The 22,980-nt window shown below is 38.9% G+C and overlaps 1 protein-coding gene across 1 annotated transcript in view; it reads left to right on the forward strand.

The window, feature by feature from the left end:
• Positions 1–22,980, forward strand: part of LOC108798428 (tomoregulin-2-like) — a 268,178-nt gene that overhangs the window by 106,840 nt on the left and 138,358 nt on the right. Inside the window, exons 3-4 of the mRNA XM_018570182.1 lie at positions 2,283–2,412; positions 10,966–10,992. Coding sequence (XP_018425684.1) covers positions 2,283–2,412; positions 10,966–10,992 — 157 coding nt within the window. The remainder of the gene's footprint in view (positions 1–2,282; positions 2,413–10,965; positions 10,993–22,980) is intronic.

The raw sequence follows: 22,980 nt of genomic DNA on the forward strand, positions 1-22,980 counted from the left end.
AAATATTGTACTACTCCCCGTACTACTCCCCTAAATAAAAAATAATTTAACCCTTGCAGTGCATAGGGGGCACTACATGGGTAAATTTAAACAGCACGGAGTTAGCCTTTAAAGTTGAACTCCAGGAAAACAGCTAAATTTACAGTGCAAGTACACATTTGTTGACTGTCTTCACTGATAATGGCATTTTACTTCTGTTCAGCTTCTTTTGTGATTCATTTAGGTCTGACAATCAGCAGATTCCGAAGGGTGACAAACAAAGTTACTAGGGATGCACCGAAATTTTAGCTGCCGAAAACAAAATCAGCCAAAAATTGCACTTTTGGCAAAAAAACGAAAGTGCCATCTTTCAGCTGAAATTGCAGTGCATGCCCGGTTTCTCTCCATCCCGCTGGACACTGCTCTGTGTCTCCTCTGACACAGCGCAGCGGGAAGGAGAGACACTGTAGAGGAGGCTAGGTGATGCGGGGGAGGAGAGTGATGTGAGCGGCTGGCACAAGAGGCAGAGCTCTCCTTCCACACCGCCCCGCTCAGCCTCCTGTGACAGATCAGGAGAGTGGGGTGGGGGTGGTGACAGCTGTCAGCTGTAACAGGTTGCAGAGCCAGGGGTGCGGGGGAGGAGTCAGCTGTCACAGGAGACCGGGCTCTCCGCACCGCTCGCTCAGCCTCCTGTGACAGCGAGTGAGGATGGAGAGTCGGTGATCAGTGATTGCTGACTGTTTGTAAATAACTGAGGACATAGTATGTTTACTGTGTCCCCAATTATGAATGAAGAGGAAGTGAATAAGCCTGCCCAGCTTTACAGGTCTTGCCTGTAAGTAAACTAATTTTTCTGAGGCATGCAGGAGGACTTTTTAAAATGAGGCAGTATGTCCAATATTGGTGTTGCTGACTGTAGCTTCAGACATTAGGGCTTACTATGTTCCAGGGAGAGTAGAATAATAGGAGAAATTGATTCTATATCATCAGTGTTCATGTTGCAGATAATAACTTATTTTGCAGGAAGCTGTGATCTGTGTTGCCTGTGATGATTTGCCTATATTTCATTATCTATCATTGTTAGGGTCCTTATTTAAATGTGCCTTTTCTCCTGGTGGCATTGGTAGTGCTCTCTCCCATGTTGTTAGTAGAGTGTCAGGATAGTCTTGCAGCACAGATGTCTTAGCAAACCAGAGTGCAAGTCCAGGATGTCATCAATCTATGCAGTGCTCAGTCTAGTTTTAATTTTGGTTACTCTGTGTGGCTGTTGGAAAGAAGCCGTTTGCTGCAACTGACATTGACAGTTGATCCATCTGGAGAAGGGAGCTGCTGTTACTGTGGAAAAGTACAGGAGGTTCCATGCTTGAAGACTCCTAAAAATAGATAGGAAAATCCAGAACTGGTAGTTAGGGCCAGAACTGGTAGTTAGGGCCATACTAAGGCCCCGTTCACATTGAGCGATTTATCGCGCGTTTTTTGCAGCGATATCGCTCATATTTCCGCGCTATATCGCTCTATGTAGCTTCACCAATACATTTCAATGTAGCTGTTCACATCTCGTCGCTCAATATCGCTTGTAGCTCGTCGCTGGTAGCTTGTCGCTCCTACATGACCCTTTTTTAGAGCGATTTTGAGCGATATTGCTCCTGATTGCATACAGCCCAATAGGAAGATGTCGCGCGACATGTCGCTCAAAGTCGCGCGATTTCCATGTCGCTCAGTGTGAATGGGGTCTAAAGGGTCAGTCATAGACTTTGCAATTCAGCCAGGAGACTGAAATGTTGTACCCAGTAAGAAATCATTGGTTCATTGGAGTTTAATCCCAGGTAAAAAAGTGTATCAAATGACCATAGATCTGTAGTAGGTAACATGTGCCATTGTTTTACTTAGCCATCTCTTTAGGGGATACCAGGGAGAGCCTGCACACCCAAGACTCTAAAAGTCAGTATATTATTTAATTATAAAGGGTAATTTGTACCATCTTGAAGCCAATTACCTTTGTAATTTAGGCTATTGCTTTACTTGTATTTAAAATGTAAAATTTAAAAGAGAAATAAATCATGCTTCCATTTTTATAAATTAATTCAGATCTCTCCATTCAGTATTCTCTAAACCCTTTACATATTTACAGAAATCAACAGCCCTTTACAAAACAACTTAGATGTATTTGATGTCATAAGTATAAAGCAGAGTGGATAACAAAAACAACGATTAATATAACTTAAAAGAATATGATTTTGTTTTACATAGTATATTGTGTTTTATGAAATAATATTCAAATTGAATTTGCTTATTCTCCTTAGTGTCCTCATGATTATATACCTGTCTGTGGATCCAATGGTGTCACTTTCCGGAATGAGTGCTACTTAAGAGGAGCTGCCTGCAAACAGCAAAGTGAAATACTTGTTGTGTCTGAAGGTTCTTGTGTGGCAGGTATGTGTCAGTTATGCAGTATATAGCTACAGACTTTGTATAAATTGAAAATACTGAATTTGTTATACTGTAAAAATGTGCCTATTTTTCCATTAGAGAGGGTAGAAATATCAAGTACTACTTTTTTCTTGCCATTAGGGGCTTTATTACAACATGTCTGTGGAGCAGCTTTTGCTGCACACCAGGTATCTGCACACCATCGCCATTGTTTTCTATGTGCACTGTTCACAATATACATGTGCAGTGGTTTACAGATAAATGCTGCTCAGCACGCATGGCGTGAACAAGCCCTATAGAACGGTTTGGATCACCTGAAGATTAAAATAGAACTGAGGCTAAAGCTTTTTTACGTTTTGTAGGCAGTAGGCGATAGTCATGATATTCAAGAACAGAAAATACACCATTGTGGGGCTTTCAAGATGTAAAAAAATGGTTTGATAAACCTCACAAATCTCAAAACTATGATGATAGTATGAATTCAGCCAAGTGCTTTGACAACATTGAGATTTGTGAGGTTTATCAAACCATTGTCAAATGTAATGTAGCAGTGTGGTACAAATGGGTATTATGCATGCCGCGTTAGAAGAAATTGGTATTGCTGTATATTTTAATTGCTCTGGGATTCTGTATATGTTTTAATATAGATGTTTATTTTATTGTTTTCAATAAATATATGACTTATTGGATGTAATATATTTGTGTTTTTTTTATCCCTGTTTTGACTCCTTAAAAGCCACACAATGGTGTACTTTGTTGTTGGATATTAAGTTTTAGGAGTGTGGTGTCATGCCCTCTGGTGTTTCATACAGCCTATATTTTTTACGAAGGGACACTAAATACCCATGGCAGATATTAGACCAATGCAGTTGTTCTGGCATTCAGAATTCTGCCATTCTCTCATTGTCTTACAGCCCACTAGCTGGTTGGATAGATTCCTCTCCCATTGTTTTCAGCTCAAAGGATCACAGGACTCTGCATTAATGCTTAGTCCCCTGCCAATAGGATAATCCCTTTCAACAGGAATTCAATATTCCCCGTCAGTTGGTTTAGATGCCCGTTATTACCTGCAATTTCAGCAGTGTGTAAGTGGTGTCCTGCTGGCGGCATCTGACAGGCAGAATGGGTAGTTGGGTGGGACTTGGAGATTACTACTTCAATGTGTTTCACCCATTAATTGGTCAGGCTTCATCAGGACTGGGGAGCAGTAGGAAAATATATGGCTAAATAGTGGCCTTAGTCTGTAGTCCCTCCTATCTAGATTAATCCCTTCCTAGCTTTCCCAAAATCATTGATATAGTTACATGGAAGCCCTGCCCACCTACGCACACTGCCTGTCAGAAGCCACCAGCAGGAAAACACTTACAGACTTCTGCAATCATGGGAAATTAAACAATAGCAGTCTAAATTTATTGTTTACCAAAATCTATATTTTCAGTAAAAAATACACAAAAACTAAATTTTAGTTCACACAAACACAATTGAATTCCTGTTATTTGTACAAAATGATGAGGTTGTGTCACATAAATAGATACCAAATATGACAAACCTCATATATTTAAAATGAACCCTTAAAGTGGGGCTACCCCTACACTGCAAAAGGTTAGTCCTGTTATGGAAATTAGCTTGGTTCAACGCACAAATCCATACTGCGCTAGAGTGCACCAAAGTACATCAAACACAAAGAATTTCCCCCCGTGCTTAAATGCACAGTTGTATTGCGCTCTTTTGTGCGAGGACTGGCAGTACCTCTTTTGAGTCATGTAGAGTTAGGACACAGGAGACAGGTGTTGCTTGCTTGATGCTTCCATGCTAAGAGAGACCCAGCACAGGCCTTTGTTTATTGTTTTATATCTGCCCGACAGGAAGTGATGTCAGACAGGAAGTGGTCTCACAGCAAACCAGGAAGTAATTTCAAACAGGACGTGATGTCAACAACCAGCAAACGATTTCAAAAACCAGCAAACCAGGAAGTGATGTTAACAACCACTTCCTCAATACATAGCCAGTCAACAAAACACATTAATACAATAATCTATTACCACCGGAGTGAGCTTTATCCAGCATTGCTCAGTGAGCAATGCCCAATAAAGTTACTATGATTCTCATGTGTGCTTATTTACAGGGACAACGTTATATTATCTCCAGCGGTTGATCAGGCGCACTAGAGACAACAAAACGCACGTTCCTTTCATATAGGCAGATATACATCTTAAATAATACTATGTCCTCAAAGCAAGTTGCATACACGCCAAACCAATAAATCCGCGCACCGCGCAGGGGCCCTAGCTTGGCGTCCATACACTCGCTAAGAAGACACTGCTCCGCCATGCATAAGATATCTACTCCAATGGTTCAACCCCAGTGCCTATTTAAACCTAGACACTGAGAGACATAATGACAGAATATTACAATACACTAAAAACACATCCTAGTAAAATTTCCACAACAGTGCTCATTTTGGTCTAGGGATGAAAAGAAAGAAGATTTACTCACCTGATCCTCAGTCCCACCTGGCTGCTAGACCGGTCCTAGCAGCCTCTTCTCCCCCAGGCTGACCATTATCGCGTCGTATGCTGGTCCATTAGACATGAGGATGTCAAGGGACATACTACAGCCAGAGTGAAGTGGAAGAAAGCGGTCACTGTCACAAAATTGAGGATCAGGCGAGTGTATTGTCTTTATTTTCGCTTCTAGGCTGAAACTAGCACTTAAACATTGCAAAGGGTTAATTTGAATACATCCTGGAGTTCTTTAAAGCTTTTCCTGAAAGCAAAACACCACCAGGTACCTGCTATTATCTTTGATAGACAGTTAACAATTATTATTATTATTAGATACATTTTTTAGGTTTCAGTCTATTTCTGACTAGGGCTGGGCTATTTCTCACCAACTGCTTTTTCCTTATCCAATAAAAGAGCCCTTGCTGTCCATAAAGGCACGCTTATTGAACAGTGATTAGCAGTTGCCAGGGCTTAGTCCATAAATCAAAGAAGTTAGGTTCCAGAAACAAAGCACAACCATTTTAGGGAAGGCGGGCAGAGGAAACCAAAGACATCTTGGCTAGGCTGGAGGGTGTCGGATACCATACAGTTTTGTTTTTTAATTGTTTAGTCATTTTTCTTTACATAGTACAAAAATTAAAAACCCTGAAAAATGACTGCCAAATGAAAGCTCAATATGAAAAATGGTCTCATAATGTAGGGGGTTTATCTTGCCAGTCCTGAAGTGGTTAAGGTACTGATCAGCCATGTTTAACCCCACTAGCTTTTCCTTATAAGACAGCAAATTACTATCCAACACCTAGAACAATCATGCTTATTAACCCAAAGATCCCTTCGATTGTATCAGTCCAGTACACACTTTATTCAAAATTACTAGGCCCTGGTGAAGGGGGAACCTTTGAATCCACAAAAAACGTTGGGTTTTTATATGATACAAGATCCTGAATGTAATTAAATCTGGGCATATTGTACATTCTACCTTTTGTACTTTCCTACTTGCACACCTAGTCCCTACTCGAGTAAAAAGCTGACCATCTGCCATAACTCCTAGAGAGCTGCCTAAGGGTAATCATTTGCTCTAAAATGCCTAATACCTGCTTTCAAATATCTACTGATAAGAGCAGTGGCAGACCTATGGAACAAAGGGCACTGGTGCAAGATTTTTTTGTCGGGGCTCCCCCTTCCTGTTCCTAAGGGGGGGTGCAGGAAATGGATCTCACTGGCCCCCTAACCCTGCTCTCTCTGCACTAAAGGAGCTTACACTCTAATGTTCCCCCCATAGTCACCATCACTATTATTTTACATTCATATAGAGCTGACATATACCGTAGTACTGTACAGAGGACACTGAACCAGTCACAGCAGTCTCTGTAGAGAGAAGCTTACACTCTAATGCAGAATGCCATCACCTCCAGAGGACTACAAATCCCAGCAATACATTATAAAGCAATGCAGAATAATAGTATATGAATTTGGTACATAGTCTGTTCTGCCTCTTTGCTCTGGAATGCAGGCCTGATATCTAGTGCAGAGAGTCTTAGGAGGGGGAGATGTGCGGGCGGCAAATGCGCTGTAAGCAGAATGCTGCTGTGGAGGACCTAACCCAGCGGAATCAATTTTAAAAATTAAATTTCCAAGCTGCAGAAGTCAATTGTAAGGCAGAGCGCAGAAGTCAGGGTGTAAGGCAGAGCACAGAAGTCAGGGTGTAATGCAGAGTGCAGAAGTCAGCGGTGTAATGCATAGTACAGAGGTCAGGGTGTGACGCACAGTACAGAGGTAAGGGTGTGACGCACAGTACAGAGGTCAGGGTGTGACGCACAGTACAGAGGTCAGGGTGTGACGCACAGTACAGAGGTCAGGGTGTGACGCACAGTGCAGAGGTCAGCAGATGTGATGCACAGTGTTCAGGGTGTGACGCACAGTGCAGAGGTCAGCAGATGTGACCCCTTCACTCCAAAAATTGAAATAGCGAATAGGAATCTAGCAATGCATTCCTATGGCCAAAAATGTTTTTTTTTTGTATTCTGACATGGCTCCGTGTCAGAATAAAGAAAAAAAATGAAAAAGCAGTGTTTCCCTCCTTGGCGGCCAGGATCGGGGGTTTTTTTTTCTTTTTTTGGACGGCAGCAGAACCGCCGGCCAATAGAAAACAGTTGGGCGGAGCTAATTGTCACTGCTAGCTCCGCACAATCGTTTTCTATTTATTTTTTCTACTTTTTTAACGATTTTTCTGTTCTGCTTGGTCCCACAGAGGCCCCATAAAGATGCAAAGACAGTGACCCAGAAGGTATTGCAAGTACACAGAGCTGGCACCTTTTTATGTTAAATAAATAATTATGGAAGAACAGGAGTACTACCTATTTAAAAGAATGCAAAGGAAGTAATAAGTGTAATATATTTGTGTGTAATATATTTTTTTGATGGCTATACAATGTTTTGGTTCTTAAGAAAATAATACATTAGGAAAAGGATTTAATCGTGTACTTTAAGAATAAGTTAGGATGTTTAAATATGTTCAAAATCACACTGGTCATTCCACTACAGAAGAAGTAGAAGAAAAAATTGTTTTTAGGAATAGTTGGAAGAATTATATAACAACTTTCTAAAGTATAATGTTAAAATACTATTAGGTAATATGAACACTAAAATTTATAAAAAGAGGCATATAGAACTATAGGTCCTTGTAATTTGCCTAACTTGAGAAAGAATTATAATAAAGCTAGTGTATTTTATAAGGAGTAACTGTACATATAACTTAGTACATATTGTACATGTTTGGAGATTGGTATTTAGAGACCTAAAAAGTATAGAATCAGATTTGAAATTCATTTTTATAGAACGAATATACACAAAAAATTATGTATGATGATAAAAAAGGAGAACAAGAGATTTGATGTTAATACACTGAATGCAGACAAGATTATAAAAGCAGGTATTTAAAAAGGAAATACAAAGGAATATACACACAGAAAGATTATATTTTTAAAAAAACAAGAAATTGTGGTAAGATGATAAAAAATTAAATAAAAGTAATTATAGATTATACATAATAAAGTGTCTATGAAACATCCTGAAAGAAGATGGATTACCTAAATGAGTAGTGAAGATACTGGATATTAGAAAAGAAAGTTAATAGCAACAAGGGGAAAAAAATCAAAGCACATATGTATGAATTTACCTAAATAGGAGAATGGCAAATTAATTATGCAGGAGGAAGAAAAATGAAAAAGAGCAGGAAAGTTGCCAAAGAATAAAAGAGCTGCTTGAAAAGAGAAAACCTAGAAAGGAAAGGGTTCCAGCCTTGAATGATGATCTTCAGTGATAAAAATGGAAACTTAATTGGGAACAAAAAGAACATATTCAAATGCTGAGCTGAATACTTTACAGACGTATTAACTAGGCGAATGTAGAGAATGGGAATAAGGAAGTCCTATTTTACAGCCTAGAAATAGTCTATGAAAAAAGTAAAAATGGCCATTAAATTATTTTAGAAGATTAAAGCTCCCAGAGAGGATGATAGAAGTTCAGAATTGATAAAACAAGGAAGACTGACTTTATAAAAGTGTATACATGAACTAAGAATTGATATATTGAAACAAATATGAGAATAGAAATTGACAATAATTTTCGTTGTCCAGAAAAAAATCAGGCAAAACAATATGTAAAAATTATGGCGATGTTTCTTTGAAAAAAAATCAATGTTAAAGAAATACTGGATATAATTCAATGTCGCTTTTGAAAAAATAGACCATAGATCATATTTTCCTTTTTTCACATGATGCTGTAAATACAGCAGGTGGCAAATTTTATGTCAAATTCTGCAACTTGTTTGATAAGTATAAACAATATAACAATAGCATAAGAAAGAAAGCGTTATGTAATAATAAGTTGGCTAGGAAAAAAATAGATTCTGACATATACAAGAAGAAAAGTAAAAGTGCAGGAACAAAACTCAAGAGGCCATTATAACTGGTGGTGAACTGAGGGAGGGAGTAATAAGGAAAGTTGTGATTCGAGAGGGTGATATAATATACAATAGTACTCTAGTAACCAGCTCTGTATTATTTGCATATGCTAGACATAGTAAACACCAACTTTTTTAAGAGAAGGTTTTTTTTTATAGAACAGGAATAAAAAGAAATAGGACTTTAAATCAATGAGCAGAGACTGAGGGGTCTATAAACAACATACAGAGCCATTCTCACTGCAAATTTCTGTGAATGTTGATTCTGTGCTAATGGAGGCTAAAACAAAATGCATTTTCCCTGTGCTCCTCAGCTCCATGTAGCGGCCATAATGTGGTATTTTCCAAATAGTACATTTGACCTGAAAAAAATATACACTAAGAACATTACATTTTGGCACAGAACAAAGAATCACAGGGTGAAAAGCTTTGCAATTTTTTTTTATAAATAAAACCATAATGACTAAATACACTGGGTAAGTGCTGCTGATCTAGACATTGGTGTTGGATATAAAGGGCAAAATGCTGAGTTCTAAAGGAGTCTAATAACCTTTTCCCCCAACACAGCAGTTGTCAGAAATTCTCTATCTCATACATAACTCCTAAGTTTCTCCTCTTACATAAAAGCCCCAGACATTCTGTCTTATATAGCCTTATTATAGTGCCTTTATTTTTCTCCAGGAGAAGTGCCAGTCCCCACCAGCAACTGACGTCTTATAAGAAAGCTTCTTGCTTAGTTGCCAATATAAGTCTCAGTGCTGTTTTAATCAGTGGTCATCAGGTATTTTATGTGACTATGCAGGGAAGGTAACTATGATATAGGATACAAGGATTTGTCAATAAATCTAGGATGATCCCACAATTAAAAGAGTTTGGAGGGACATGATTGCTTTAAACTATACCTTAAAATGAATGTAAAGTGGATATTGAAATTGCAAATTGAAAGTCAAATGAACAAATGTTTAAAATAAATATTAAAATAATCCTTTCACAAATTTGGGCTATTCAGACTGAATGTATTCAGACACAGTGTAAACAATGCAAAGGCAGAATTATATTTTTTTCCTGTAAATGTCAAGTTTGGCTCTGCCCCATCCAGTTTTCCAAGCCTTCTTATTGGTTTTTAATGTAATGACTTACCGCATTAATTAAATAGGAGGCTCCGGATGTAGTTGCTCAACATATAAAGGAAATGTCAAGATTTGTATTTAAATTCAACTGTTATATCTCTGGATTTACCCATCATTTTGACATGTGGTTTTCACTGAAGGTAACCTCTGCATTTTTTCATCAAATTATCAGTTTGAATTTCCACTTTACTTTAAATTGTGCACAAATCCAGTTTGTGCCGGGTGTTATGTTTGCCTGACTCTAACTGAAATGATAAACACATTTGCCATTTCTCCTTTGAATGTCATGTGCATTGCACTACAAAAGCTCTTGGTAACCTTTTAGGTAAATTTATCATCTTATTTCCTTTGACTGCATTTGACTGCGTTCTCTACTGGCTTTTAATGTACCTTTTTAAATAACAGAATTCATACTTGGGAAAAAGTTAACCTTATTGACAAGAAAATTAAACTATAATTAAACACTCATTTTTTTTGCATATATCTAGCAAGCAGTAGATATGTGCAAAATCATAAAAAAAATTAAAAAGTTAATACAAAAATGTAAAGGCTTACCTTTGTCACCACCGCTTGCTCCTGTCTGAAGATCTGGAGCTTCTCGAGCAGCATGATGGGGCGTCTGCATGCAGCCGTAAGTGTGCACATCGGTCAGACACCGTGGGACCCGAGCAGTCTGTGCTGGCTCAGAGACCGGCACCAGCAATACAAGTGGAAGGAAGATGATCGGTTTAAGAGGCATCACTTAAAGGTAAGTTCTTAAAGCAGCCTGGGGGTGACGAAAACATTTGTGACTTTAATGTCACATTAATGTTTCAGTCTTTGAAGAGTTAAAAGAAAATTAACAGACAATGGATTAGGAAGTTCTTCTTGCCTGTAGTGTTGTGAGCAAGGAATCCTTTATTTGATCTTACATATTCTGTCAAATTGTTTCTCTAATTTCTTTTTTTTTCCATTTCAGAGGGAGGCTCAGGCTCTGGCGATGGAGGTAGGCATTATGCTATAATTTGTTTGCTAGTTTATCAGTATATGTCATTTTATCTTGTGAAAAAACACCATATAATTGTTTAAAAAGAACTTCAGGAAGTAGTGCACTTACTGTATCTAAATGTTTCCTCTAACAAACTCCCACTGTAGTTACAACCGTCTGTATAAAACTGCTGTTTTTGGTAACCACATCCTAAGATGCAGAAATGTTTAAACATATACCATGTCTGGTGGCTTCCCTCCTTCCTCTGCTCCTTATTGCAAACAACTCATACAGAACTACAGAAAACCTGTTACCCTTGCGTCCCTAGAGATGTGAATCTGTACTTCAGCCACTAGATATAGCTGTGTATAGATCAAGTATATTATCTGAACCACCAATAGGAAAACACTTACTAAAGATGACATTTACAAAAACCCCTATTGTCTCCTCAGAGAGGATAGTTCCTTTTTTTAAATAAAAAAAACAACTATTTACCCTAGTTCCAGAACAGAAAGTAAAGGGGAAGCCAACATTTTGGTGATGTCATACACTTTAATGTCTATAAAAGGTCAATTTGTTATGCAAAACCGTTATACTAAAGGTTTTTAGGCTGTTCACTTTGCAAGGGGAATTTGCACTTTGCAGGAGAAGTTTCCCTTAGTAAATGCAGGGAAATTTCACTTTGCAAAGAATACCCAATCACATGCAAGTAAAGTGAAAAAAAAAACCTCAGCATTTTGCTTGCACGAGATTGGATAAGGGAAGTCAGCAGAAGTTCACCCCATTCACTGAACTAAGGGGAAACCTCCCCTGCAAAGTGCAAATTCTCTTGCAAAGTGAACAGCCTATTTGTCTTTAGTAAATCAACCTCATAAGTTTAATGATTAAAACTGGAAACTATGGATTTTTTTGACCCATTGTAAAATAAGAACTAATCTAAAACTTGTCATGATAGAAATATTGAAAGTTCCAATGCGAGCTTGTTTTCTAGGGTTCAGGATCCATGTTCTTGCAGTTGTTGCCATGAAAAACATGCACTGATCAAGATTCCTAACTTGACTGGTTTCAAACTTTTACTACTGTCTACTTTTAATTGGCGTCTTTGTTAAAAGGTTAACCCACACTTTCTGTTCATTTGAAGTTTCAAACAGAATTAGGAAGTGAGGCAACGTCTCATTACTTCCTGTCTATTTGATGGGTGTCAGACAGAAATAAAAAGTAAAGAAAAATCTACTCACTGTCTATTTGCTGGGTAGCTGTCTGGGTGACAGGCCAGATCATATAGATAATGGTAGCCTACCCAGCCATTGAACACATGCAGTTACCTACTGTGTGCAGGTTCAGGTGCAATAGCCAAATTTCCTTATGGACATAGTTACATAGTTACATAGTTACATAGTATTTGAGGTTGAATAAAGACATTAGTCCATCAAGTCCAACCTATTAGGATCTCATTCTAGGAGTACCCGTAAGCCTTTGGATTTTTTGCCCTGGGGGGCACATATATTCATCCATATATCCATCCACCCTGATTGTGTGCAACAGTGTCCACCTTATAGACCTTCAGTACCTCGGCTTTCGTTGGTGGCAGTGTGCATTCACCATGGCAGATGGCTGTAGCTCCTGGCAAGTTGTTGTCCAACTCCTCCCCTTCTCCACCCCCTTAACTTTAAACACTGAGATAAATATATTGGGGTGTATGGAGATTCCAGGGTTCCCCTTAGTGGGGTTATTAATGGGTTTGGGGTCACATGATATGGCAGCTAGTGTGGCCAAGTGGTTCCCTTTATCGGGGTCACTGCTGTGGGCAGGGTGGCAATGTGACTTTAGGTCACCTACTATTTTAAGGCATGCCTGTCTGACTGTGGATAGAGCTATGGTGGAATGCCAGAATTTTCTTTGCATGTTTTGCTCCTGCAAGAGCTGCAGCCACCAACTTTAAGGGCTTCTGCCCTAAGAGGAACAAGAAACCATTTTGGAACAAGACACCAGATTGAAATCCATGTGGCTGCCTGTAAATAATGTTGTTATTATTTGTACTACCATGCCATATAACTGAGTTGTTCAAAGCTGTGTAGGGGCCACTATCAGGGGCCGCCCCCTGGGCTGTCTTTTGTGCATCGTGCAACCTACTTCTACAGGGAACAATATACCCATTTAGTGATTATCTAAAGCGGATCTGTCCTCCAATGAGCAGAGAAAAGGATTTTATGAGTACAAAAATGGATCAGATGTTTTAGGTGGGTGCATAACAGCGATGTGAAGTGAACAGTGAGGATAAAAAGTACAGGGTTTAATGTGCCGGACACTGGAGTGAAACAAGTGGACAGCAGGATCAAGCTGCTGTGACAGCAGGTATTACAAGAAGATAGCAGAAGATCACTGTGGCAAAGTGTCTTATTGATCTCTGTGACTGTTTGCTAAAAACTCAGTATAAAATATGTTTATCAGTTAAATGTACAGTGACATTCAGAAATGTTAATTTTTGTAACTGATGATTACAGAAATAACATTCCATTATATACAATCATACATCATCACCAAACCAATGTTGAAAGCAGACTTCCCTATGTTTGTATAGGTTCAGCAAGCAAATTCACTTTACCAGATTAAATATATAACATATTTTGAATTAATTTGTAAAACATGACCAAATAACATAGCATCCAATTCATATGATTATACAACAATGACCAGGAAATTGTTGCATGCTACCTTTAAAAATGTTGTGTGAGCACACAAACCTGAAAGTGTCATTTTACACAGTTATGGATGTTTTATTACGTAACATCAGCAGACAATTGTTGAAAGGTATGTCTCCAAATGTAAATATCTTCATACATTACTAGTGTCACCTTGAGTTTAATTATGCAACATTGCCAGGCTTTTATTGCAAGCTGACTTTGTTGTGTTTTAAAAGCAAGGTAGTCAGCCCAATATTTATTTTCATCTGTAAACAGTTATATAAAATTCCCTTACAGTACTGTATATACTGCAAAACAATACCGGCGCCTTCAAATCCAAAAAGAGCTCAGCAGTAAAAATACAGCAAACACGATGGAGGCAGCTCCCACAGATTAGATGGACCACCAGTCTAAGAGAAAAGGAACAAAAGAGAGCGCCTCCATAGTGTCAAATTTTTATTTAATAGTAAAAAACACGCAGCTCTAAGGCTGTACTTACAACAGTTTGGTAGAATAAAAACCAGTAGAATAAGGTGAGAGGACCAGTGAAAACACCAGTAACCTCAATCCCTGTATTGCTAAATGGTTTACGCGTTTCTTGGTTTACGAGTTTACGCATTTCTTCCTCAGAACCAATCTGTTGATTGGTTCTGATGAAGGGGGCGTGCCCCAGAAACGCGTAAACCATTTATCAAGGTTCGAGGTTACTGGTGTTTTACATCGCTCCAGATTCTCCCTTCCAGGGGTTCCGTCCTCTCACCTTATTCTACTGGTTTTTATTCTACCGAACTGTTGTGAGGACGGAACCCCTGGCAGGGAGAATCTGGAGCGATGTAAAACACCAGTAACCTCAAACCTTGATAAATGGTTTACGCGTTTCTGGGGCACGCCCCCTTCATCAGAACCAAACAGATTGGTTCTGAGGAAGAAATGCGCAAACTCGTAAACCAAGAAACGCGTAAACCATTTAGCAATACAGGGATTGAGGTTACTGGTGTTTTCACTGGTCCTCTCACCTTATTCTACTGGTTTTTATTCTACCGAACTGTTGTAAGTACAGCCTTAGAGCTGCATGTTTTTACTATTAAATAAAATTTTTACACTATGGAGGCACTCTTTTGTTCCTTTACTGTATATACTGTAATTTTTTGTTACATATTTAGTGATGTTTCTATTAATTGCAGTAAATTCATCCTGAAAGAAATATATATGTGCTAACAACATGTGAAATTGTAACATGCGTAGGGCAAGAAGAAGGGTCACACCACCAACAGCAACCAAAATTTGGAATTGGCAGCAGCAAGACTTGGTCGTTGTTGCCATTTTTTCATCGAATAGTCAGCAGGTCCAAAATAAACATATTGTGTTAATGACTGGTTAGCTAGTTTGTTTTTCTACTTTCAAGAGGGAGACTATGGTGATGAACAACATAAAAGTTAATGTTACATATGAGCAAGGGTACTCATATATTCTACTCTTCTTCATAGTCTCTTCTTCATAGTCATTCTGTCAGCCTTCACTAATGCTCAGTGTGCAACAATTACAGCTGATTCCAGTCAAGTGATAATTCAGAAAGAAAAAAGGAGATATTAATGGCATTATCACAGGGCATGATGAATTTTCTTTGTGACAGAATACTTTTTAAATTTGTGTTTAAAATGTTAGTATGATTTACTACAGATTTATTCACCAGGAATCTGGCCAAGACCCATATTTCCAAATATTTGTGCCACAGTGAATTGCACATAATTCACTCATCACTACTCCTATTCTTTGGAAGTGAAATGATGTTCACACAACAAGCCTAAGCAAGAGGACTGCTCTGGCCATCTAAGCACACATTTGAAAACTTTAGCTGAAAACAGCATCTTTTTCCTGTGTAGGGAAAGTATAGTAGTCAATAACTAGAAACTCATTGTTTTCCTTATGGTTACATTCAAAATTCCAAACTACATTTTCATAATAATCTTTTGTTGCTGCTAAAACTGGCTCACTGTTTAGCTCTAGTAACCAAAATCTCCATCATCTGCAAAGGTAATGATGAAGAGGGAAGGACACGTGACGAAAAAACAAGGTGAAACAGAGCAACTTGTCTGGAATGTATGTTAAACTCACCTTCACTAAAGAAAGGACACACAAGGATGTACTTCTCTCCTCTCACATAGTTAGAAAGTTAACTGTATTAAAAAAAAAAAAGAGAGAGAGACTTTCAAGTTCAACTACTTGTAAACGCAAACAAATTTGATCCAAAACAAAATTTTCTGGGCAACCATGGGAGAAAAAAAACTCATATGGGTTGTCAAATCAGTTCCCTTTGAAAATATGACCATGCTATTCTTCATTACCTGTAACTGTAGATAATGTTCGTTTTAAGAAAATGATCCAATCTTTTTTTTAAATAACATTGTTTTTTCCATTGCTGCATTATATAGAAGGGCATTACAAAACGTTAAATGAACCTGTGGTTAAGCTCTGGACATTTAAGTGCTTACATATTCTTAACACACCATGACTGATATTTTAAACAAGCCTTCTCTCTATCTGCAAGCACTGTGGTGCAGTTCATCCTCAAGTTTCAGAGAAGATGCACTAAAAATCAGCATCTAGTCAGTTTCTCTGTCAGTTTTTGAGGCCGGCTCACTCTCCCAAACTCCTATCCTGATTTTACATTAGAATTATAGAAGGCTACCAAGTCACAACTGTGAGAGGGAGAAGGGGGAGATATGCTGCTTAGAAAAGTGAACCTGCTGTGAACTTTGAGCAGTGGCGGAACTACCAGGGTCGCAGAGGTCGCGGCCGCGACCAGGCCCTGGAGTTCGGCCACTTGGAGGGGGCCCAGGACAGGAGGAAGGGGCCACTGGTGACCGCTGATTACCAGTCCCGGGACCTCTTCCTCCCGTCCTGGGCCCTACATGCTTCACGCTGCTCCCCTCATCTTGTTCCGGGCGCAGCGTGAAGCATCATCCAGCCGGGCAGCAGCCAATGAGAGGGAGCGGTGTAATCCCCGCCCCCTCATCACACAGAACTGCCGCCGAGTGCCGAGATCCTTCATGGGATTCTTGCATGGGGCCCTGAGGTCACTAGTTACGCCACTGACTTTGAGGATGAATTGCTCCACAGTACCTGTATCTACAAAGGTCAGGGAGGACTAACCAGGTAAGGAGATCATAGCGGGGTCTCCTAACTCCTGATAAACAGAGTTGTGCAAATATCATGTTACTGTGGTTAGCCTAATTACTTGTTATCCACTAACCAAGTAGAATTAAAGTCTTTTTTTGGCATATATCTACTGCCAGTAAACAAACTTACCTGTGTCAGCGCCGCACGCTGCCCTTGCAGAAGTCTCGACTCCTGAACACTGTGAAAGGAGGAAGTGTGGTTAGGCGCATGCGCAGTACAGATCGGCGGAGGGGGAGAGGAGGAGAGCACTGCTGACACTGAATGGATCCACCAGGCAGCTGGGAGCGCGCGCGCACGCACAACAGACTCCGTGGGACCCAAGGAGTCTGCACTGGATTAGAGAGCACCAGCGCTGGAAGGACTTTGGAAAACGAGTGGGTGAAAGGACAAGCTGTTCGGCTCAAGAGGCACCACACATGGTAAGTCCTTAAAGCAGTATTGGGGAGGGGGGGACAATTTTAGCTTTCATGATGACTGTGCACTTTACTCTTTTAGTTAGTAAAGTACGTAGGGATTTTATGTTTCTAAGCAACATGTATAACATATGTGACTTTATTTAGTTCACCATTCAGTGGCAGGCTGCATATTCTGATCTCATTTACTGAGCTCCTGTTGCTTTTTATTTACCAAAGTCATATAGCCTTGATGTGAATGTGTGCAAGTGAGGATTTGAGAGGTGGATCAGGTGGCAGGCATTGGTTTATTGGTATCCTTTGCTAGCTGATTTTTCTGATTAGCAAGAAATTCACTATTTGATAATTGTTTTATGTTCATAACTTTTTTCATACAATTAATGATGTGATATTTTTATTGATCTTTAGTATAGCTGTAAATCAATGAAATGTGGGTGGGTTGCAAGCAACTGCTCTGTAGATAGTACCCGCCCAGGAATGGAGCAATGACGTAAGCACGTAACCAATCTAGTTCAGGAAACTACAAAGAGAAGGAAACCCAACCAGGAGCCATTTCTTCATAGGGAGAGCGGTGCATGGTCACACAAACAGAAAGATAAACAGGTGGGACAATGGACTTGTTTGGGTGAGAGGAACTAGTGGAAAAATTGACTATAAAAAGAAAAGGAGAATGTTTTTGCACAAGATAAGCTAGTAACTTGCTAATAGGATTCTAATCCACCTGGCAGAGATTCAGCTTTAAATTTTAGTAAGCCAATCAGTCTCAGAGACATCAGATGTCAGAGTATTGGTATTTTTGAGAACATAGCTCTCAATGTTCTTTTTGACTCTAGACAAAGAAGAGGTGATGAAGAACGTATCCAGTCCCTTAATACATCCAAAGCAATTTCACCCTTCATATACAATAGCCTCATCATGTATCCAAAGCAAACCTTATGGTGCGTCAGGTGCACCTTCATCCTACTTTCATCAGTTTACCAGTCCAGTGAAATATTATCCTACATCTGACAAAATATCATGAAACATCTACTAGGACAGGGGTAAACAACCTTGGCACTTCAACTGTGGTACAACTACAAATCCCATGATGCTTCTGCCTTTGGAAGTCATGTTTGTGGCTGTCAGTCTTGCAATACTTCATGGGATTTGTAGTTTCACCACCGCTGGAGTGCCAAGGTAGCATACCCCTGTACTAGAAGGCACTCTAAATCAAACATGATATGCTTGGTGGTATTACCTACTCCTAGCCAGCTAATTATCCACTGATGATTTTAAAGAGATGTATACAAGAATAAGATCAAAGCTAATGCTATTAAGCAGTAACCAAACTGTGGAATTTGTGCCCAAAATACAGATGGGCAGTTACCTAGGTCAGTCTGCATGCAAATGTAGCCTGCCTGGAAATGCCTGCTCCTCCAGAATGCTATCCACCCATCAAGACATTTTAATATTTGCATGACTTCTCCTACGAGGACTGGGGTGTTTTCAGAAAACGTGAATGTTTTATTCAGGTTCATGGTTCCAGACTTTTTCCTTTGAATTGTGTACACTATTTGGGTATAGTTGACTCTTTGTGGAATGTTGTACCATAAAAGGATAAGGGGGGCTATTTATGGTGGATAGACACTTGCATTTTCACCACAATTGTTGTTGAGATTCTCTATTAACTACTACAAACTGATGATAGAAAGCTATGGACATGTATGCATACATTTGCATTCTTTTAACATTTCTTTGAGTCCTTTAACATTCACATATAGAAAGCTGAAATACATGCCTAATTGCGTTATATTTTGCCTGTGAGTACGGAAGGGAGTTTAAAACATTACAATTTGTATTGTTTTGGCGTTTAGTAGTTTTTTTTTTGTAGGTTTCAAACCCTTGAACGGCTAGATACACAATCCTGCTCACAACTGTTTACCATAAATCTCTTTTCAGACGTAACAACTTCTTATTGGTTGGTAATGTTCAACACTTATGTTGTGGTATATTTGTTTTTTATTTGGTTTTATTAAAATGTTTATACTGTGTTTGTGTTTTTACTTTTGTTCTGACATTAATAATTTCTCTAATCATCTGGGCCCATTTATAAATGCAAATATTGTTCTCTGCTCTTTTTTATAGTCCTTTATGCTCTGCAGGACTATGAAGGAAAGTCAAGTCAAGCGACTTGGACTGTTCAAATAACCAGACTGTCCTCCTGTGGTTTGGTTTGTGTTCACATTCCTTTTATTTTGTGTTGTGGTAGCCAGGAACTCTAAGTCAACATAGAGAAATAACATTATTCATAAATTCACCTCAGTGCCGAAAACCAATTTCTTAGCCCAGGACAATTGTACGTGTGAACTGGTGGAAGGCAGCCACGCTTCAGACCAAAATAGAACTATAGAAAACAAAAGCCAGGCTAAGGCATCTTCCCTAGTATAGAAAACTCACAAAAGTAAGCATTAACAGGGCCATCTCAACTCCATGCTGCAACACTAGCACATAGCAGTGGGGTATGAAGACACAATCAATGTGTCTGTCATCATATATATATATTGTATATATGTATATATTACCAAAACTTTGGTAAGCCATATTGATTTATGTAATGACCATGCTTTGATATCCATCCTCTGCTATGAAGGTCCCTTTTCTTGTGGCGACTGATGAATAAACAAGAGACTTTGCATATTTAATAATGCGGCATGCTTTTGCAAGCCCATTGCGAACAAATGTTGCTGTATTGTTGATTGTACAGTATTACATCAGAGTGCTCTCCTTTTCATTTTTCAGACAGAAATCCTTGCCAGGAGGAGAGGATTTTAACCTGATGGGTAATACCCTTCCATACTTGTCTGCTAGACTTGTCTTGCCCTAACATTACAGAGTCCATCTTTATCAGAGTGTGGATCTTAATCTTCATTCTGTGCAATATAGTAAAGTACTACTGCATTGTGTGACCTGACCATTCCTATAATGCCAAGCTTGAACATAAGAATAACACTCTTGAACTTAGCCAGGAGACCTTAATGTTCCAAGCTTATTGTATGCACTAAACTATAAAAGAACTTTAAAAAAAAAAACAACAACACTTATCTTGGTGTTTTATCTATCTAAATGAAGTTTAATGTATATGATGCTAAGCTGCCCATAGTGACCCTTAAATTACACACACACACACACATCTATACACATACATTATTTTTCTTTCTAACTTCTAACCTAGCTAATAACTTATATGTCATTATTGTTTTTTTATTTTTTTTATTTTCTAACCACAGCTGGTCCCTCACAAAGACAGCTGCTGCAGGCCAGGTCATAGCTGTCCTGGTGTCCTTCTCTTCCACTAAGAGGATCAGCCAGCACAAGCTAGAAACTCCTCCCCAGAGAAGGAAGAGGAGGATGGTCTGTAGGAAAATTTCCCTCACCTTCCAGCCCACAAAAACTGAATGAGTAGAACTACACTAAAAAGGTGGGGTACTCAAACACCACATCCCATAAGCAATCATAGACCTTCAAAAACACCAGACTAGGATTTTTTTTTAGGTGTCATGCATCTATACATTACTGAATATGTATCTATTAGGTACATGTGTTTATTCAAATAAGTTTAATACGTTTCATACATTATAAAAACGGCATAGATACTGTCCATTGCTACTATTTTATACAGACCAGTACGTAACCTGCGATTTCTACCACTATTTTAAACTACCAAACAGGGGATGTTCCTCATTTTGCAAAAATGTCCTTTCTGTTGTGGCTATGGGACAGAAAGTACATTTTCCACAATAGGACACATATATTCCCAGTGATAGACTATTCTTTTCCCTATGAAAAATGTCTCAAAAGTTTAGCCCTTGGTTACACTTAAAGCAGAAGAGAGTTTGTTCACTTAGGAAAGTGAGTTATCACTGTTAGGGATGTCCCGATGCCACTTTTTCAGGCCCAAGTACAAGTACATCCCCTCATGTACTTGCCGATACCAATTACCGATACTTTTTCTTAAAGGGACAGGTGACTTTAAATGATCCATAGTACAACTACATGTTATGTACTATGGATCATGGTTTAACCTATTCATGTTAGCAGGGGAGAATTGTAACTCTATTGCTGGAGTGTAGTGGAGGTGTGTGCTGTATATATGTACTACATATACATTACACACGTCCAGTACACTATAGCAATAGATTTACAGCCAGCCCCGTCCCAGCTTCCCTTACTCACAGTTTCACTCCGATCCCCGTAGCCTCACGCGGTGCCTCTTGTAGTCGGCGCTGGGCAGGATCGCTGCATCGCATCTCGGTGCTCAGCTTGTGGGAGGCGCTCACAATTCTGCCCTGCTAACATGAATAGGTTAAATCATGATCCATAGTACATATACAGCACATACGTCCCGTACACTGCAGTAATAGTTACAATTATCCCCTGCTAACATGAATAGGTTAAATCATGATCCATAGTACATAACATGTAGTTGTACTACGGATCATTTAACCCATTCATGTTAGCAGGGGATTATTGTAAATCCAATGCTGCAATGTACGGAACATTTGTGCTGTATATGTACAGTACATATAGATATACAATTCTGCACTGCTAACATGAATGGGTTAAATGATCCGTACTACAGGGCTACATATCATGTACTACGGATCATTTAACCCATTCATATTAGCAGGGGATAATTGTAAATCTATTGTTCAGTGCATTCTATATGTAGTATATAGTACATGTACATATAGAGTGCCTGCAACAATACATTTACAATGATCCTCTGCTAACATGAATGGGTTAAATGATCCATAGTACAGGGCTACATACAGATCATTTAATCCATTCATGTTAGTATAATTGTAAATGTATTGTCTGCACTGTATTAGCAGTATATACTCTATATGTAGTATATAGAGTATATACTGCTAATACAGTGCAGACAAAACAACAACACTTATCTTGGTGTTTTATCTATCTAAATGAAGTTTAATGTATATGATGCTAAGCTGCCCATAGTGACCCTTATTTATATTGCTGTCAATAGCAGACAACTACATAATAGTAGCAGAGCATGTTCACTTTTGATTTTTTTTTTTTTTTTTTTGTGTGTGTCCACACTCAAATTTACCTTTTTCTTTTACCTTTCACTTATTCACTGTTGTAAAGGCATAAAGCAGTTCCATGGCTACAAGACGTCCTTGCTAGTACTTATTGAAGGACTGACAGAAAGGCATTTCAGCACACAGGCTCCACTCTACACACTAATGTTTTTCAGTCTCTAGCACTTAGCTTTGTCTGGTATAACTGTGTCCCTCTTACTAACAAGTATTGGTGGTGATTTTCAATACACAAACATGTTTCTCTGACAAAGCATGAAAAGTTGCTGTATTTGACAATTCCGGTGGTGTAAGAAATGAGACCGGTTTAATTTTAATGAATAAATATTGGGCAGTGGAAGCAGAAACTGCTTGCTTTTCTTACGTTTGGAACAACCACCTTCACAATGTATGCACACCAAAATTAGACATAAGGTGTGAATTTGTACCAAGCATAGGCCAACTTAATCTCTAATACACTCCCTCAAAAAAAAAAAAGTAAATATATTTAAAAAAAAGGTAGGCCAAACCAAAGGCTTTGGGCATTGGTGCACATGAGTAGAAACGCATCACCTCACTTATGTGCTAGCTATGCTGTGGCCATTACTAGGCCCATACCAGAAGTGCTGCCAGGATGCTGTGGCCATTGTT

The sequence above is a fragment of the Nanorana parkeri genome, unplaced genomic scaffold, assembly GCF_000935625.1.
Source record: "Nanorana parkeri isolate BGI_ZX_2015 unplaced genomic scaffold, ASM93562v1 scaffold1471, whole genome shotgun sequence".
Classification (NCBI taxonomy): domain Eukaryota; kingdom Metazoa; phylum Chordata; class Amphibia; order Anura; family Dicroglossidae; genus Nanorana; species Nanorana parkeri.